Source organism: Lepidochelys kempii, chromosome 6, assembly GCF_965140265.1.
Source record: "Lepidochelys kempii isolate rLepKem1 chromosome 6, rLepKem1.hap2, whole genome shotgun sequence".
NCBI lineage: Eukaryota > Metazoa > Chordata > Testudines > Cheloniidae > Lepidochelys > Lepidochelys kempii.
In genome coordinates, this window is record NC_133261.1 from 109,219,049 (window position 1) to 109,239,793 (window position 20,745).

The window sequence follows — 20,745 nt, forward strand, 5'->3', positions numbered from 1 at the left end:
AGTACCTGCTCAAGATCTAACTTGGGGGCTAAGTGCATTAACTAAGGGGAAGACATGTGTCTGTTACAATGCCTAGCTACAGAGCCTGGCTCTTCAGATCGTCTGATAGAGACTCATGTGTTTGGCTTTGGAGGTTCCCTGATTCGCTCTCCAGTGTCAGCCAAGATAGCAGCTGTCACAGGGCGAGCGGCATAGCACACACCAGCAGCGGTTACATACTTCCTCTCAACAGAGAAAGCTCATCTGGAGCATCCGATGCGCACACCGGTTCAAATCCCATTTATGTAACAGCAGATACCAGGGCTTGAACCAGCAGCCTCTGCTGCTAAAAGCATAAGTCTCTGTAGCTCAAACTAAACAGACAGCCACTATAGCTAGCAGATGTAACCGACACACATTTTCTGTAGATCAAGCCCTGCTGAGGACACGTAACACTCACCGACCAGTGGGGTTGTGCTGTGGTCACTAGCAGAGAAGGGATACTGGGCCAGCGGATCTGATCCAGTATGGCAATTCCTAAGGAAACCAGCATACTGAAAGCAATAACCACATCCTGTTGCTCTTCAGTATTGGATGGAGAAAGTGGAGTCCACCAGGAAGACAAGTTTGACTCAAGATCCCATGCTGAGATAGTACAGGAAACCCGCGCACTAAGAGAAAGAGCAAGTCACATAATTGTCATAAGCAGTGTGTGCTTATTAACCGAGGGAAGCATAGGTGCAGAGCAAAGGAACACACTATATACTTCATGCTACAGAAAAGCTTTCCCGTGCCATGTACGCTGCAGAAAAAGTTTCAGAACAGCTCATCCAGGTAGATACAGTCCCCTGTAATGTCCCGGTCAGCGAGACCGCTCGTGATCTGCCGAATAAGTGCTGGCCTCAGGGCAGCTTTAATCTACCCATCCAATTTCTCCAAGAAATTCAAGCATTTTAGAAAAGAAAATGTTTGTAATCTGCTCTCACAGGCCAGCGTGGGTTCATCTCTACTTTCAAAAACCACTTTTGGGGCATGTTTTTGAATAGCTCCCTTCCTTTCCGCCTAAACCTATGAAAATCCAGGATATACAGGGCATCGGTAAACACATCCCCAACAGCAGGTCATTTGGATAATGAGACTGAAATTCACCCCATTGCAGAGGGAGTGAGGAAGGCCCTATATACCAGGTAAGCCCCACTTTATTCCTCAGGACCAAATCCTCCTCCCATTAAAATCAATGGGAAAATTGCCATTGATTTCAATGGGATCAGGATTTGGCCCTTTCCACAGGCTTTAAGTGTTGCATAAGGCCTCTGCACTGGGATGAATTTCCCAGGTGTGTAATGTTCTGTTGTCTTTCCTGGGTATCTGCCTTCCGACTTGGGGAAGACACCACCAAAATGGCCTCTCTGACCCTGAGACTTAAGCTTTTTTTGTGTGTACAGGCTGTACCTACAGCTATCCCAGCAGACCAACTTCAAACACTGAAAACAGTCGTTTCTCACTGACAGCTGGCCCTTCACAGAAAGGTATTGCCATATTAAAAAACTGGTCAATATTATTGCCACAGCCCTGACTAGTGAGGTTGCTCCAGGCAAATGGCTCCTATAAAAACCTGCTATTGAAGACTTCGTTTCATAGCACTTTCTAGAGGGCTTGCTTTAAAAGATTACCTAGGTAGTGGATTGAGTGTAAAACATGCTGTACCTGCAATGTTCTCCTGCTTGGGGCAAATTCCTTTTGTAGGCGTGAGAAGACGGTCTTCTTCATCGGGTGTGACTTGGATCCCGATTTCCACTGGCTCTGACACTTTCCTGAGCTCGGAGCGGGAGGAGGGGGGAGGGCTGCTCTTATCCAGGCTCTTTTCATAGCAGACACCACCAGTGCCATTGCACTGTTTCTTCTTGTGCTCTATAAAAACCAAGATGTCTCCCAGGGGGAAGTTCATCTGACACTGTCCACAGGTTAACAAATCGGGGTCTGTCCCACCTGGGGTGATGCTGATGCCACCTGGCTCCGCTATTGCCAGGCTCTCATCTTCGTCGGCAAGCACCGTTTCCACATGGTCAGCCTCTGCTTTACATGGACAAGAAGAAAGAGGGAAAGGGGGTGGGGAGGAGAGAGAGATTGGTTTGAATGTTCATAGAATCTGAATGATGCACCATGAGGTCAGCCAAAACAGCCTGGTTGCATCTTTCTTTTCTTTTCCATATCTTCCTCCCCTCCCCAAAATGATTTCAATATATTTTGCAACCAAGACTGTCTGTGAAACAAAATGATAGGCTGACCTGACGTAGCTTTACTGACAGCTCCTTCTAACTGCTGCCAGCATCGCAATAATATCAGCAAAGAGCCATTTTGCAATGCTCAAGTTTCGTTCTGAAAGGGTTACTTTTTTGTCCCATCTTCTCATTCCTACTGCATCTCCCTGCCATCCAGCACAGGCCCAGTCCAGCAATCCTTATACACTCAAAACTCTCACTTGACTACCATGGGTGTTTGGGTGCTTTGAGGAATTCACGGTTGGGCTCCCTATGGCACACACAAATAGCACTTATCCAAACACATAGACAGCAGCAAGGCTAAGTGGCAGCCAAATAACACTAGTTACATTAACCTACTCATGTGAGTAAGGTGATATGGCCTGTGGTGACAAGTCAGGGACTTTTCAAAAGCATTTGCAAAGAGAGAGAGAGAGAGAAAGAGAGAGAGAGAGAAACTCACTTATTTCCATGTAGGAATATTAGCTGGACTTTAAATCTTCTGATCATTATTCTACTACCAAATTTCAGTATGGTTCTACAGGTTACAGAACGTTTTCTTATTAAGTTGATAGAGAATTAAAGTGTGTGGGTTCAAATAATTACTTTAAAACTTTCAGCCTCAGAAAATATTTCTTTATCGGATCACCCAAGTCAGTTTCAAAGGAACATGTAATTTCTATTAGTTTCATAATCAATCACTAAGTATTCTAAGCTAATTAATACATCTAAAATAATTGTAGTTCACAAACCACTTCTAGAGCAAAATGTTTTGTTTTGTTTGTTCTACAGCCGAACTGACAAATCCCACAAACCTTAGTCTTTACTCAGGCAAAAATCTCCACTGACTTTTACCTGAGGGAGTTTTACCTAAGAAAGGAGTATAGGATTTGGCCCAAACAGTACACAGGGAACTAGCAGTATGTAAATCAGCAAGTAGAGAGACAACATCATTGAACCTGGAGTAGGGAATAGTAAGGAAAAAGTTCTACATTAGCATCAGTGCTTTGTTTTTCAGTTTCCTGGAGAAGGGAAGGCGTGCAAATCTCTCAAAGCAGTGGGCAAACAGCATGTCATAATATAGAATTGGATCCTCCTCCCTTGAAGTCAACGGGAGTTTTGCCCAGATATATAGCAAGCTGCAGAAAAAGTATACAAAAAGGGATGAAGGAACAGGGGAAACATGCTTTATAACTAGGAAGTTATTGAACATTCTGAGCCACAGAAAAAGTTTAGAGGAGGCTTCTCCCCTGCCTCCACCTTACAAGATAAACTGCTGATTAGTACCTCCACCAGCTGTATCGCAAGTTGCATCAGGTTGCAACAACCAGCTCAGAGCAGTGGTTCTCAGCCAGGGTGGGGGACGTCAACTCATCTAGATATTTCCCTAGTTTTACAACAGGCTACGTAAAAAGTACTAGCGAAGTCGGTACAAACTAAGATTTCATACAGACAATGACTTGTTTATACTGCTCTATATACCATACACTGAAATGTTAGCACAATATTTATATTCCAATTGATTTACTTTACGATTATGGTAAAAATGAGAAAGTAAGCCATTTTTCAGTAATAGTGCGCTGAGACACTTTTGTATTTTTATGACTGATTTTGTAAGCAAGTAGTTTTTCTCATGAGGTGTAACTTGGGGTACACCAGACAAATCAGACTCCTGAAAGGGGTACAGTAGACAGGAAAGGTTGAGAGCCACTGGCTTAGAGTATGCAAAATGAGAACAAATACTGTGCTTCGTATATCTACAGTAGTAAGAGCAGGACTAGCATCCTATGAAACAAAAATGTCTGAGCAAGTCACATCCTATTGACAGAAGATATATATTGTAGGGCTCTGAATTTACTAACTTATAACAAAATAAATCTACAAGGTAACTAAACTCTAGGCATAATACACATTCTGAAAACCATTAATTACTTCCCCCCCTTAATCTAAGTTTAAAAGGAGTTTGAAGACAATGCTACATAATTAATTTACCAATTTATTTTCTGAAAAGATGCTATGCCATAGTGAATATGTAATCATAACCCTGTGCTGAACAAAGATTGCTGGGGAGAGAGTGAATTTCTGTGAACAGCATGTCAGAATGCAAAAGATAATTATTTAGTGCTTCTGTTCCCATTAATGATCTAACATTGAGCAATACTGTTTATATTGAAGAAAGATTGCACCTTTAATTACCAATTGCATATATATAATTTTAGAGCCAAACGAAAAGGACTGTGAAAAAGATCTTTAAGAAATATGTGTACCATTTCTGGCTAGAATTCTTATAAATGGGAGCAGAGTGTCAAAATATTAAAACACAGACACACTAAAGGGAGATGGGACAAAGACCTGCAAAAGACAAAATAAAAATGAGAGCTGAATTGAATTAAGGAAAAGTGGTAGGGAGGGGGGGAAATGCCTGTTACCAGGTTCATATAACATCCCTGTTCAGCTTTCAGATTAAATATGCCTCTCAAATTACAAAGGTTTAACTCTGGTATATGTAACTGATAAATAAAAACACATATGGATCTCAACTTTATTATCTTTTTGATGTATAGGATTTTTTTCCCCTGCTGTTTCAGAAAATATAGCAAATCTTCTTCATTTGATAAGGGTTCTGACTATGCTTGGGTGGAAAAGACGAAGTATCTTTTAGTTGTTAGCTGCTAAAATTTTTCAAAATTCCTTCTTTTCAATTCAACAATAAATCTGAATATTAGTTACGTCCACATATGTCTGTTCATTTATACTCTATCTCTTTTTCCAAGGATTCTGCACTGGTATTTTTTAAAATAACATCTGGTATTCTTTCATATTTTGGCAGTCTTCACGTTACAGAAAATCAACTTTTCATTTTCTGGGTGCACTAAACCCTCGTGATCAGTAGTAATTGGGTTCCAAAGTATTCAAAGATTCTCACTCAACTGTATTTCTGATTTTAGTTTAACAAATCGTCCGGAACAAGATCGGTATCGTAGCTATCAATCCAAAGCGATGTAAGACACACACACACAGCTTTCTACGGGGCCTGGAAATGGTCACAAAATAATGTCAGGCAAAACACTGACTATATCTTCAAATGCGTTTTATCCCAATCAATTTGCATATTAATTTTTTACTCAGAAAAGAACAAAAAAAGCTTCCTCTCAACAAAGATAAGCCACTAAAACCCTATATTCAAATAGCATTACAGGACAGATGTAAACTCACAAAGGTAAGGACAGAAAAGGCTACACATCCAGCCTTAACTTATGTGCCAAGCTTGGACAACACCACAAATAAAGTCCTCCACCATTTAAGATCCCTGCAGTTTCAACTGGGCAGTTTAGGCCAGACTCTGAATGAAAACTCTGACTCTGCTTGTGGGTTTAAAATGAGACGCTCCTTCGCATTATTTGAACTTCGCTTTCTGTGGTTTCATTTCTGTTGCTGGGCTGCTGGGTTTCACCATTCATTTTTTGTTTGTTCTTTTCCCCCTAATTTTTATTTATTTAAAATAGAATGTTAAAAAGGAGGAAAAGCTGAACCACAAAAAAGAGAAAGGAACTAAAAAACGCCTGCTGCCCTCACATGGAAAAGGGCAAAGTGAAAACTAATTGCTTCCAGCCAGGTGGGTTAAGGTGTGCCCAGCCTCTCACCACACCCCGATGCATTCTCCAAGCAACCCGTCAGTAATCGCTCACGGGGAATATTGTGATCCATGGAGCAGAGATGGTGTCCAAAGTGGGAACCCTCCGAAACTGGTGTCATTCAATGGTTTCATGTGCTTAAACAATGTTCATTCACAGCACTGTATTTGTCAGACTCCTAGCGGAATCTCTAAGCACTGTTACTATCTATCGCACCAATCTGCATTAAAAATAAAGTGTTTTTTCATCCAAGACTGCAACGGCTCTATCACAATACCACTGACACGACACTTTTTAGCACGGTGGCACCATTACAGCATTTATACACATGTGTATATTATGCAACACACAATATTAAAATTACTACACTTGCAATGGTTTCTGACTTTCAGATGCTTCAAGCTCATTCATAATACCAAGAGAGCTTCAGCTACTACACCCAGGGCCTGATCCAAAGGCTCTGGAACTCAATGGAAAGACTTCCCACTGGGCTTTGGATGAGGCCTATAATAGGGAATGTTACATTTCTTTCTATATTTTAGTTGTACTTAAGTACTAAAAATACAAAAGAACCCAAAAGCAATAAACTGCCCTTCTTCTTATTTTCCCTCCCTTATCATACAGCATAAAACATAAGATATGTTAATATATTTTATTTTGTTTAAAGAAGTGGGAGAGAAAAAACTGATCACGGAACAAGGTCCTGCATGTCAAATTTCTTCCCCATGAATCGTTTCTACAGCTCAGTTGCAAACCCATAAAAGCAGAGGTTGATGGAAACACGCCACAGCCTTCACTATAGAGGCGCTAGCAGGTACCCCAATTGCCATGGGTACTGTAAGATCGGTTACCATGTAAATCTTCCACAGTCCCAGATGAGCAGAGCACAGATTAACCAGATCTGACTGCGACTTGCCAGCTGCACCCCATCTACAGGGAAATTCTACCTTCAAGGGTATGGCAAACACTCCCTCCTGCCTATGCCCCATGTACGTGGAGTTACCAGCTGCATGATCCATGTGACAGTCATTGCACTGAAACCCAGGCAACTCTACAGTGCTTTGAAACCAAATCCCTACTTTTAATGTTTTACCCTCATCCTGGTAAAAAGGCACAAAGGAAAGACTGGGCCCTCAAAGAAGTGGATTTCAACCTGGGGTCCGCAAACTATGTCAAACAGATCCGAGAAAGGTAGTCATAACCATAAAACAGTGGTTTACCACCTGTGGACCACGGACCCCTGGGGGTCCACAGACTATGCCTAAGATTTCCAAAGGGATCTGCACCTCCATTCAAAATTTTTTAGAGGTCCGCAAATGAAAAAAGGTTGAAAACCACTGCCTTAAGGTGTTACCCACAAACTAGACTTTAGAATGATGTCCCACTGACAACACCTGCATGTCACTCTTATTGTAATATCATTGCACTTATAGAAATAGAGCAGACAACACACACTGGCTAGGTTATCGGAAGCACCCAGTGTCATGATTTTACCTGCTTACAACTAATACTTTGGAAAGCAAAGTCTTCATCTCCTCACCATCCAAAGTCTAGCAATAACCTGCATACAGATTATTTTCATCTTCGCAGCTGTGAATTGCAGTGTTTAGATATTGTATGATGTCTAAATTGCACTAACATCACCCTCAGCAGCACTGGCTGGTTTTAGCTGCCATCAATATTTAATTTTTCTGATCCACACGATTAAAGATCAATTCTTCATAAAAAGAAAGCTGAGGATGGATTAGTAAAGAGAAAAACAACAGCAACGGGGAATAAAGCTCTACTGACAGAGAGACTCATATTTTTGTATTACTTTTAAGTGAACCTCATGCCTGTGAAAAGTCCATGATGACAGCCCAAGAGATTCAAATTCTCCACTTATCCACAGAACAGCAAAGGCAGCAGCTGTATGAGCTTCCCCAAGCTGCCCAGCCAATATTCCTCAACCTTGACCTGAAGGGACAATCTCTGGGTGTAGAGGACAGTTTAGTCTCTTTGGCCCATTCAGTCTGCTAAGACAGTCACACAAGCATGCCAATTAGTTCCAACTGTGGTAGAGAGGGGCGTTTTTTGCTATGATATGAACACCTGTCCACTAGGTACTGGACAGAGATCCCTGCTTCACATAGCCCACTGCACAGCCTTCAGATGTTAATGATTTTTGATCACTAGACAGCACAGGGACTAGTATGCGGGGAGGGGAGAAGGGAATAACCCATTTAGATCTAATGCATTAGCAAACAGAACACACAGCTGTGAGTTTCAGGGCTCTTCTGCAACACAGTACATCAAACACCTATTTCAGAAGTATCCTGAACCTCTCAGAGCGCAGCTTAACCCTCAGTCCACACCTGAGACAGAACAAACCTCTCTGCCACTGCAGAAAATGTAATAAGGATTGCATTATAAGAAAAATGCAAATGGAAATGAAATAGTAATAACAATGAAAATACCAAACAAAACAAAAGCCAGGCATATCCAAATGCGTACTTGAATCTTGGGCATTTCTCAGATGTAATTTAATCAGAAGCTACACACACATAATGTTACAGAAAGGGGTGATGTATGCTTTCCTAAATAAACTAGATGCTCTTGAAAAAAAAATATTCACTGCTACTGAGAGCCTAAAATGCATCGGTTCTTTTACAGACCACAAAAGCTGTAAATCTTTACAGATAAAACAGGGATTGTGATGATGTGATGTAAAAGCATTCTTTGTTCCCAAGTGAATAGATTTGTTTTATTTAAAACTAAACACACATACAAAAAAGAAACTGGATACACAAAAGAAAAGAAAAAAAAACTGTACTGAGGTACAATCTTTTAACTGTATTGGAAAAGAATCCCTGAATTACAGACACTTAACAAAATATTTAAAAAGCATGGTCGAAATTAGGTATTTTGTTTCCCGTGTGGATTTAAACAAACAGCTATATTGTCTTTTAAAATTTCAGTCTCCAAAGGGGTTGTGTTCTGAATGAGGCATAAATCACTGTTACTCGTATACAACTTTCTCGAGCCATTTTTTTGACTTTCATTGAAGCATATTCATTACAACATTCAATGAATTTATGGCTTATGCCAGTGGCTTAGTGGAAGGGGTCATAAAAAAGTTAGGTAAACTAGTGATTTTTTATTCTCCCCCTTAACTTTGGATTCCCTTTTAATAATGTGCTGTCTAGTACTGAGTCTCTGGAAAGTACCCTGGGCACATAACAGCACACACACAAATTATCAGCTGCTTCAGACTAAAAAAAATTGAATTTCTTCCATTGAGGCAACTACACAAAAGACTTGCATATGTCAAAAATACAGAACTCAGTCCCTGTGAATGCCATACCATTAATCAAATCCCCGATCTGGTGTCACTTTTGCCCGTAAAATGATGGTATTCTTCTAACCCCCTCCATTGGCGCGTGCCTGCGATGCGTGAAGTGCGTCCCTCTGCTTTAATTTGTTTTCGAATAGCCTGCTTTAGGCATTTTTTATATATTCCTTGGGGAAAGCTGCTGCTGCTTAGAGCTCTATCAAGGGGATACGGTATAGGCTAGGCAACAGCTTTTTGGGGAGGAAAGCAGCGAGCAAATTTAACTGATGTTTAGAAGCTGTAACTTACTCTGAATACACAACTGCCTTTGAGGGTGCAAAGGAACAGTGCGCAGTGTGCAGCCTGCATAGACACATTTTATGAAAGTAAATAAACATGAAAGAGGAAGGTAATGTGGTAGCAGCAGCTGAATGAATCATACATTTATCAATGCTTCACACAGTTATTGATGTCTTTTTCCCCCCTCATAACAAAGATATATATAAATCTATCCGCATAGAACAGCGGCACACACTTCGCAAGGCGCTTTTATGGCACCCGTAACTTTACTGTGCAGCATGATTCAGCCCCAAAAGGCAGCTTACTTTTCCTCTAGCCTTCTCTGAGGCTACCCGACTCTTAACCTTGAAAGACCAAATGCTACAGACAATTCTAACTCAATGTGTTGGGCCCGGAGAACCAAAGAGGACTGCTGCGTTGCAGAACAACCACCAAAAGGAGAAACTGCTCAGCGGAAGTCGAGAGCCATTTTGGTTGTAGTAAGTCTCTTCAGCGAGACTTTTTAAAACGTCTTTCAATCTCAGAGGGTTTCTACCCAACTATTATGTATGTGGGGGAAGGGGGGGAGGGGGGACGTATTATGTCTCTTAGTAAAAATTTACAGTCGTGGAATTGAAGCAAAGCCACAAACAGCAAAGTTTGAGGTTTCTGCAGAAAAGGTTTTCCCAGAGCTGGAGAATGGTAGCATCATCAGTGTTTGAGCCACTGTGCTCTTCATCTTCCAGGTCTGTCAAATGAGCTGGCTGCTGTCATCCAACTAGCTCAATTCAAACATTAAATGAAGTAGAGAAATCATCAGATAAATTGCTGGCCCTCTGTACTCAAGAGTGAAGGCTTTTTCTACAGTTGATGACAGCCCTGATCTTTTGTCTGACCTAATTTATTTCTCTTTCAGGTTAGAATAAAACACTCTTTCCTGTCACGGGATAACCTCCACCCACATATTGTGCCCGAAAATAAGAATAAGTCATTGCTATGTTAACAAAACTATAACTTGATGAATTTCTCGGACTTGGTGAGGTAAACTTTATATCCTAACATCCAATGATCAAAGCTTTCTATGCGTATGCCATTAAATTATATGTTTGGGCAAGAAAGTTTCCCACTGAAGTCTATCAACAATGCACAGGCAAACTAAAACAGTGAATGGTAGAAGCCCTGTATATTAGCCTATCGCTCATTCCCCGGAAAGTTTTAAACGTTGTATATGACTTGTGTTTATTTCTTTAGGGAAAGACGTATTTTTATTTACAGGAACTGCAGCCTGTATGTTAAAAGGACTCAAGGATCAAAAGCAATACAAGCTATCCCCAAAATTTGATACAATCAAGTGGGATTTCAAGCTTTATGACATGTAAGCACACACAATTGTATGAACGTGCATGTGCATTTTTAATGTACACAGTCTTCTTCTCTATCTAATATTCGCTGTATGCTTATACATACGCTGGAAGCAGATAAATAGATGCACAGGTCTTTTTACAATGAATCCATACCTATGGCTATCATCAGCCTGGTCACTATCTGACAAAAACAAACTGAGAATTTAAAGATTATATGTTGATGATAAAAAGCACTGTTAAAAACTTGTTTTAATTAAAGACTTCTAACTGCAGGAATCCGTTAATCAGTCATGATTTGTTTAAAAATAGATTTATCTAACTTGCAATCCCACTCATCGAATACCATATAGATCTTTGCATAAAAATCAATACTTCAACTTTACACTTAAAATATTTTGCAGCAACATAAACTGCCTCAGATACAGCTATTATTTCCCAAGCTATTGTATCCCACCCACCAGTACTAGAGTACTGGATGATTCAAACCATAATCTACTATGATACAGGCTATGAGCTCCCCCTAGTTGTCAACACATGTCACTTAAACCCAGAGGGCACAACTGAGACTTGCAATTCAACTAAAAGCCAGCAAAGTTTATTTTGGAAAGTATTTTATAACAACAAACAATCCACAGCGCAAAGCAATCTAGATAGGAAATGTGAAAGGGAAATAAATGCCTTTTGCAAAGCATTTTTAAACAAAAAGATTACGCTAAAAGCAAACAGTTCTGATAAAAACAACAGAATAGGTGTCAATGGAAGTCAGTCATTGATATCTATAATTTGCACTATTTTACCTAGCACACACTCATCTAAATCATAATTATTGTCAGATATGTCACAAGACATCCTTTTGTTCAACATAGCAAGATACATTTTGCCCTAGACAAGGATTCAACAAACCATTATTATTAACACAGCCACGTAGGAAAATCTTAGACTTGTTTGCTAAATGTTTAAATAAGCTTGACAAAATATTCTCTGTATTTGTCTACCAACGAAACAACATGAAACACTTTCTAATCTATCGTACAGCTATTTAAATCACTAAGCAAATCAAGCGAAAACTAGGAAGCAATACAGATTCATAATACACAGCCACAACATCTTGGCTTTTTAAAATATGGTATTTTTTAAAGCCAGGAAGGCTATGAAAATGAACTGTTTTTATCTCATGAGTAAATTATGAATAAATTTAAATAAAACGCATCCCAGAGACTGATAAAGAACATATCTTTTGTATTGTCTTATTTAAAGCTGTCATGTAACATGTCTTTAAAAAACACATTATGCTTTTGTATGCACAGCTATGTGGGTATTAAGAAAAACGCAGCCATCTCCAAAAATCATTTCCTAGCTAATTCTTTAGTAATATCTTACATTCTCAATGTGTGACACTAGGTGAAATTGTTTTCTTTGACAGCAAAAAGCACATTAATTGCAGCAAATCTACATGCATCTTAAGTGGAGTTCTTTGCACTTAGAAGCATTTTGCAAAACTTTTATGTACTAGAAATTTTATTAGTTTTTTCTTTTGCTTAAATTACTTTGACAACATACGAATTGATAGGGTAAATTATTAATATTCTTAGGGAACCTGTTGACCAGTTATGGAAGAAATCTCATTGGGGAACTCTAGTTCTCTATCTGGAATTTTACCCTTTTACTGTGCTTTTCTCCTCCATATTTTCTACTGTTTTATTAATTTTGCTTATTTTGCCTTATTCTGCAAAACTGGTAGAAGCAGGCTTTTCACATAGAGTCTCTTTCACATTTCCTTCAACTCCAAAATATAGTTCAGGTTTTAAAACACATTTCTCTAGTTTAAAAATTGCTAAACTGAAAAATAAGCAGTTAAACCAAAATAATCATTCTTGATCTGGAGCAGTTCTACAGCATATCATCATCTCTTCTGTATAATACCTTTTTTTCACTTTGTCTATAAATTTAACTAGCTTGGGTACAAGTTTTTTGTCTCCATCACTGGATAAAGGTCCAGTTTTTGTTTTAAATTTTTCTCTTATTTGCATTGCAAGTATATCTATTGCAACATTGTCTGAGGAACCTAGAGAATGGCAAATAGGCCACTCAATTTTGAAGATTATCAATAATAATAATTGTTCCAATTTTGGAATAAACAAATATTTTATATATATTGCAGCCTGCTTATCTGCATTCACTATCTAAATGTTTCTTTGAACACCAAGGTGAAACCCAATAAATACCAGTGGAACAGTGTCAGAAAAGCTGCCTCAATGGAAGAAATTCCGTTTTTGGTTTTTTGTTTGGTTTTTTTTTTTGGCCTGTCACAGGACTCCCATCCACCCTGCAAACCATTTCTCCTGACGGATGCCAAAAAGGCAGAGCTAAACATCAAAAATATGCATCTCAGTCAACAATATCAAATTCATTCCGGGTTGTTGTTTTGGTTATTAGCTTAGGCTTTCCCCCTCCCCCCAGCTACTCTCCAAACTCTCCTTTTCACAGGACAGACACTGGCTCTTTAATAATGAATTAAAGCTTCCTGAAAACTGGTAGGACTACTCCTGTCTGGCAAAGCACCCTTCTGAAAGTCTGCAGCTTAGGCTCAGTGTATGTGTGCTAAAATGCCCGCATTTCCTGCTTCCCTCCGCCCCCCCAGTTGATACCTTTATTTTTTTCTGCCACTATTCAATATGCATCCTGATTTCTCCGCCAGCTTCCTCAGGATGGAGAGATAGATAAATACAAGAGGGGAGGGAGGGAAACTGCATGCAGCTTTGCCTTCCATTCCTCGCAGGCTCCCCTCCAAACCCATTGTGCCCGCTGCTTCTTGGAACCCCTATTAATGATTCCCTGTCTCATTATATCCTTTCAAATAAGGCGATATGAAAACAAGATGAAATTGAAGAGCGAACCTACCTGGCTCCCCTCCCTCCCCCCCAAAAATATGTTTCGCCCTTTTAAGCAAATTCAAACGTACGCAACAAACCAGATTATCCACACAGTCCACGGCCCCTTTCAAAACCAAATATCTCCTTGCAAATGAGACAGAAAATAAGTAGTACAAATTGCAATAGGTGATGCAGATGGTTTTAAAAATCAACAATCACCCTCCCCCCACAAAAAAAGAAAATGCAATTTCCAAACCAGATGTTTGGGTGTTTTTAAATGCAAATAACAAAAGGGGGGGGAGGAGAGTCACCTTTTTTATGGGCATGCAAATCTGGTTGCAAAATAACAATGAAAAATAACAATGAATTAAAAACACCCGGCCCCGAAAAAGAGTCAAATATCAGATGCATCCTCATTTTGTTGCACCAGGTGCTGGTTGCGGGGGGGGAGGGGGGAAATGGGGGTTAAAAAAAAGAAGTAACCAGATGAGCTAAAAAAAATAAGAAATTGAAATTTCAGAAGGCAAACGCCACCCAAAATATCTAATAAAAAAAGTTCCAATAAATTCTTACAAACAAAAATGTATCAGCTGTAACAAAGGAGAGATCGCAACCACCAAATGCTCCTGGCAGATGGCTTCTATTCTTGGTTTTCAGGGGAGGGGAGACTCTCGTATATATTTATTTATTTATTTATTTATTTATTTAAATTTTTTAAAATATAACATAAATATTCGGATTTGCAGCGTTAGAGACTCAGCCCTTGGCTTGCTCCATGCGCAACACTCCTTTAAAAGCAAGTTCGGGACTTATTTTGTTGTTGCTGTTTGCTTGTTATTTGGCTACATTTTTTCCCCCACCTCAGACGGTGGGATTTCGGAGAGCCATGCAAGGGAAAAGCCTGCCTGCAATCTTCACTGCACCTAGAAGAGGCTTGATTTTTACTGCACTAAAACTGTGCATGGAGAATTAGGGAAATAAACGCTAAAAACGGGGGTGGGAGGGGAAGAGAACGTGCCCAGAGAAGGTGCAATTGCAGCCGCTTCTGTAGCACGCGCGCACACACAGCTACACACAAACTGCGCTGTCCCCCGGATCTTCGTAGAGATTGTTACACCTTATTATCTTCTCTTTCTTTTACAATGGGAGCTTTTGCAAAGTGCAGCTCTCACGCCTGCCCGGGCTTTTGTGTGGCGGGGGCGGGGGGGGGGTTCCCAGCGTGGACCTAAAGCTCCTGCTTCATTGTGATTGTGACTATTAATTATTATTATTATTATTATTGTTATTTGCTGCAGCTGAATCCTCGTGGGGTACTTCTCCCCACCCTCACCCCCTTGCAAATTGGGTCCTGGCTCTCGCCGGCCCGCTCGCTGCCATGCCTGGGTCGGTGGCCGGTTTCCTCGCGGAGGGGCAGGAGCCCCCTCCCGTGCCTTGGCACCTGGGCAGCTCCTTCCGTACGGGGCATGGGGAGGACAGCCGCCTTCCCAGCTACCTGGAGCCTGACAAGCGTTTCGGGCGGCCGCTGCTCTCCCCTCCGCCTTCGCCTCCCCCAGCCCCCATCCCAAGGGCTGCCCCGGTCGCCAGCCCCCCAGCCGGCGATCTTCCCGCATCGTGCCGGGGACGGTCCCGGCTTCGCCTCCCGGGGCGCGCCGGCCAAGAGGGGCTCCCCGGCGGCAAGCTCCGTGGGGTCGTCCCCCCCCACACTCCGTCCTCCCGCCGCTCTCCTTCACTGCCCGCCTTTCCCCCCCTCCCCCCTCCGGCTCCCCTTGCCCGCATTTCCCCCGGCCGGCTGTCACACCGCCGCGTGTGCTCGCCAACTTTCCCCGGCTCTTCCCGCTGCAGCCAGCACGCGCGCTTTGCAAACCAAAACACCGAGACCCCACCGCCAGCTCCTTCCCCGGCCCCTTCTCTGCCCCACGCCGCCTGCCGCCTCCCTCCCGCACCGCCACAGCCTGCAAATTCACGGCAAACTTTGGTTTTCTCGAGTTCCCCCCTCCTCCCATCCACACACACCCTCCCCCCTTTAATTCCCTTCTCCTCTCCTCTCCCCCCCCCCTTCTCTTTCTGGCTCTAAAGTGACTTACTAGACTTGGCTTTTCCTGGACTTTTCCCCCCTTTTGAGCCTTGATTTCTGATCGTTCTTGTTTCAAGTTCAAACTTACGTGTGATAATCTCTCTTTGTGACAAGTGCTGCGGGTTTCCCTGCTTGCGACGGGACATTGCCCTGGCATTTACACTGGCATCGCCCGGAGAGCTGTACTGGGTTGGGGGGGATGTGTGGGGGAGTGGATCTTCCTCCTCTTTTTTTCGTTCACTCTTTCGTCTTCTTCTTTATTGATTTCTTCTTCTTTTTAAAAAATAAAATGGAGACAAGAAAAGCCCTCTTTTTTTTTGTTGTTCTGGTGCACTGGGTGGGATATCCCCCTGAATTAAAAAAAGATCATCATCAGGAAAAACTCTTTCTTTTTCCTCTCTCTCTCTCTCTCTCTCTCTCTCACTGTCTTTTCTCCACTGCTTCTGCCACTTGGACTTCCAAATCTCTTCTTGAACTTAGGAGGATTTGCACCAACAGTGACACTTTCTCTCTCTCTCTCTCTCTCTCTCTCTCTCTCTCTCTCTCCAGAGTGCTTGGCAAATTGGCAAGTGCACTTCTTCCACCAGGAGGGTAAAAAATCAGGATTTTTTTTTTAAGTACAGAAGGGGGATTGCCCACACACACAAAAATGCCCCCAAAAATATTTTTTTCAGAGATTGACCCTTGCTGGGTTTTTTTAAAGGGGTAGCCAAAACTGTGTCTCCTCTTTCCCAGTTCAAGTGGCTCTGCTTTGCCCAAGTGCTTTTGGATTGCCAATGCCTCTGCACCACTTTGCACTGCTCCCCCTCGCCTGGCACTGGGACTGGAAGGAAGAAAGCCCCCAGTGCAGCTGGGTTGGTGCTGGCTATTACTATTATATATTGCAATGTGAAGATGGCGGAGTCCTGGTTCTCTGGGAGCGCTCTGTCTCTCTATGGCTGGGGCTGCCTCTGTACAATGGGATAAAATTCAAGTTCAAGTGCGGACGTGACGTTTAATCTGCACTAGAGACAAAAAGACCCAGAGAGTAGGAGCACTGGGGGCGACTAGCGGTGGCTTTTTAACATTGTACCCTGCAAGAGAACAAGAAACACACACACACACACAAACTAAAGCACATGCACGGATTGGGAGCAGCTCCGGGCTTTGTGCCTTGCCTCCTTCCCCGGCACGCCGAGTGCCGGCGAAATAATAATGATCAATAATCACCATCGTGATAAACAATAATCATTCAAACTGAACTCCCCCCTAGCCTGTTCTAAGTGACCTGTCTGTGCTGAGACCAGCGCCCGGGGGGCTGGGGAGCTGAGGGTCTAGCGGGTGGTGCGCCGCGGCTGGGGACTCACTGTGGGAGTGACTTGGGGATCTCCCTGGGGCAAAGTGCCTGGAGTGGACTTCAATCGGCCAGGGGGTTATGGCAGGCGGCGTGCCACCGCCGCCCGGGCGAAGAGAGGTCAGGAGCGGAGCGGCCAGCCCAGGGCGACGCAGGCAGCGGGGCTGAGGCGGGGGTCCTGGCGGAGTGATCGTCCCGCTCTGTTATTAATGATGGCATAGGATCTCCATGGTCCGGGCTCGAGGCTGGGTCTTGCTTCGTTGTGGTCCATTTCTAGGATCACTGGCGTAAAGGGCTGGGGCGGGCTCCTCTTTCCTTCAGACGGCACCGCAGGTACCCAGCTGCAGGCACATCCCCACTGTATTTCAAACAGTTTGTCACTAACACAAATATCTGTGTGGGCTGGGGAGAGATTTGGTCTCCCTGATCTACGAGTGAGGCGACCGGGGAACTACAGGGAAACACAGCGAGAGACTCATTTTGCCTCTCTCACGCACTCACACCTCTCCGGCCTTTGTTTGTGGCGATGGTGGTTGTTGGTGTGAAAATTCCTGACAGGGAAGAGCTTTGTGTGAGTTATTGGCACTCGCCCAAGACAGGGAGAATCCAGAGGCATTTAGATCACTGCGGGACAAGACACTGCATGTACTTTTCATTTGATTTCACAGGCAGGTAAATGCCCGGCTGAGTGCGCTTCTAACTTTAAGATTCTTGGAAACCAACTTTTCTTTCCCCGCCCTCTCCTTCTTCCCCTCTTCCCCGCCCCCCGTATTTCCCCTGTTTTCCCCCACCCCAGAAAAGCAAACTGTTCGTTGCGAAGTGCTTTTCAGCACTAGGTCTGGACAGAGCGAGGGACGTGTGGGGGGCGCACTTTGAAGCCAAATAGGGGGAGTACAGTGAAAGCCAAGAAAAATCATCAGCCTTCCCTCTGAGCACGCTGGGCAGGACATTCCGCATTCGTGTCATTCGCTTTCTACGCTGAATGAATATTGTTGTGTGTGAAGTCGCAGGGGAGCCTTAGGGGACCAAAATTCATCTCCGTGCCCTTAATCTGCTTGGAGCAGAATTTGGCTAACCAGCTACACTCGCCTCCTCCAGGAACTGTCGGGAAATCTGCCTCCCCCTACAGAGAGAGAGATCCTCTCAGATCTATGATTTCTCCTTCGTCAGCCCCACTCTCTCCATAGACCCTAGTTCTGAGCTGGGGATGTCACATGGGGAAAGCCAAGGAAATCCCACCACCAGGCCTGGGGATGGGTTTTGTGGGCGGACACAGGGCCAACCTTGCCTTGTCCTCTTCTCCCTGGCTCGGCCATCGTTCTCCGTTAATAGCAACTCTGGAAAAGACAGTTCACCCCCTAGCACGAGTTGCCTAGATTCTTTCTGGCGTTTGTTTGTTTTGCTTTACAGGGTCCTACAAAGAAAATTAACATTGTGATTGTAACACAACTCGCAGCGGCTGGGCGGGCATTCAGAGATCCTCTGGCTGCTTTACATACACACACACACACACCCCAACACACACGGAGCCCTGGCAAAAAGTTGTGCAAACAATCGGGTGAGAAATGGGGAGCACAGCAAGGGCCTGAGTTGGAGAAAGGTCCCAGGTAGCCTGCAACTGGAGAGAGGGGAGGGAAAATGCCTTCCGCGGAACCTGGGCTGGGGGAGCAGCAGTGTCCCCTCCTGTGCCTTTCAGGGGATCTTTTGCTGAACCATTCTTCCTGCAGCTCCACCCCCGTTCTGCCTAAAGCTTGAAAAGCACCAGCCCCACCTGGTGTCAGCATGATGGATGCCACAGGCGTCGGTTGTAGCCTTTCCAGGAATGCAGCTGAAAGTCCCAAGAAAAGACAAAAAAAGCAACAAATAAAGTTTAAAATATTTCTACCGGCTCTCTCTCTCTCTCTCTCTCTCTCTCTCTCTCTCTCTCTCTCTCTCACACACACACACACACACACACACACACTGCACTTCATGCATTTCTAGATACTTGAGTCATATTTCTACGGCCATTTCCTATAAGGGTTCGCTTTCATTAATTCCAAGAAGAGTCTTTCTTTCTTTCTTTCTTTCTTTCTTTCTTTCTTTCTTTCTTTCTTTCTTTCTTTCTTTCTTTCTTTCTTTCTTTCTCAGTCCCTCCATGCCCCCCCCCACACACACACACACACATATCCTTGCACTTTGCTTGGCGTGGCAAACAGGCTTTGAGTGTGTGACTCTCATACAAAACGTGTCTCGCGATTCTGGGGGAAGCATTTGCAAACCCACTGGCTGCTCCTGGTGTAAAGGTGCAGCGCGAATGGCGTTACTGGCAGCCAGGGGAGTGGGGTGGGTGCAAAGTCCATCTCGCCTTACTTTGGCCGCTTTCAGATCGTTGTAGGAAGCTGCACGTACCTAAAGCAAGCCTTATCAGGAAGTTCCTGGGCATCATTTGTTGATTCACCACTGTCTTACAGTGGGCATTCAAATCAAAGATAAGGACACATAAATGATTGACCATGCTGCGTTCCCTTATTGCGTCTAATGGTTCAGCCTGGGGTGGACGCGGTCTTTCTTCCTTTGAAGTGAGATCAGGACTAGTGTAAGAGCTGGCGTTGTCTTACACTCAGCTTATCTGAACTATTTTTTTTAAAGCCTGCCTTCTCTTCCACCTCCTTCTAAAATATATCGCAATAGAGGAAAAAATTCCAAAGTGATTTTTCAGTCTCCTCTTTTCTCCCGTCTGGCACTTGTGATCATTAGCACTGAAAGCTGTTAATGTCTTGTCTCACAGCTCCCCCTTTAGTCTCTTTGCTCTCCCTGTCTCGCGTTCAAAGCCAGATCAATAGCAGTCTCTTTCTAACCTTGACCTATCCCTCGACCCCGCCTCCATCTGCAGCTGGCCCACTGTTTTGTTTTCCCTCTCTGTCGATATCCAAGTCACAGTCGGTGACAGCAGACAAACAAGAGGGGCTTGCTTCTCTCTGGGGGCTAGCTGAACTGCCCCCCCCAACTCCCTTCCCCCAGGCGGCCAGCCACAATAGCGCTATGGTCAGAGGATTTCTGTCCCACTGATTATTTTACTGCTTTGTCCAAGTTCCTTTTCTCTTCGCTCTCTCCCCCCATCGCACTGGTTTAACGCATAACAAAAACACGCACGCAAACATTAAAGCTAGAAAGGCAGCTAACAAAAAGGAACCAGAACAATAATTGAAAAAAGAAGCGCTGTCTTTGTACAGGCTTTAAAGATGTTAGTTTCTTTATTTTAAACTAGAAACAGAGCCAAACAAAAATCCTGCCCCAACGTGCTGATCATTCTGCTCCTATTATAACATGGATCATAACAAATCGCTCTCACCCAGTAATATCTTCTTTAAGGGAAAACAAACCAATGCAGTTTTAAATATTCGATTTTATTCTATATGCAACAAGGCATGGCGATTGAAGAGCTTTGGGCATGCATACGTGGTTTAGCTTCTGAGTTTCTTCCCCCCCACCTTTTTTTTTAAAGCATGTGATGTCTTCTGCTGAAATTTGGCGTGGGTATAAATAACTGTAACTTCAGTGTAAAAAGAGGAACTCCCAATATTCTTGCAAGAGGATGAGATGAATCTGTCACTTGGACGCATTTTAAATCCGTTTCCACGCTCTCCCTTTTGGC

The 20,745-nt window shown here is 43.2% G+C and overlaps 1 protein-coding gene across 5 annotated transcripts in view; it reads right to left on the minus strand.

The window, feature by feature from the left end:
- Positions 1–16,709, minus strand: part of BCL11B (BCL11 transcription factor B) — a 98,565-nt gene extending 81,856 nt beyond the window's left edge. For 2 of the 5 annotated variants that reach the window (XM_073349611.1, XM_073349609.1), the window contains exons 1-2: positions 15,864–16,709; positions 1,687–2,052 (exon numbers count right to left, since the gene is read on the minus strand). In XM_073349611.1, the coding sequence (XP_073205712.1) occupies positions 1,687–2,052; positions 15,864–15,921 (424 nt within the window). In that variant the 5' untranslated portion in view covers positions 15,922–16,709. Of the gene's footprint in view, positions 1–1,686; positions 2,056–14,012; positions 14,021–15,863 lie in introns of those variants that run through there. The other 3 variants (XM_073349610.1, XM_073349608.1, XM_073349612.1) reach the window with 2 other exon arrangements.
- Positions 16,710–20,745: the final 4,036 nt, after the last annotated feature.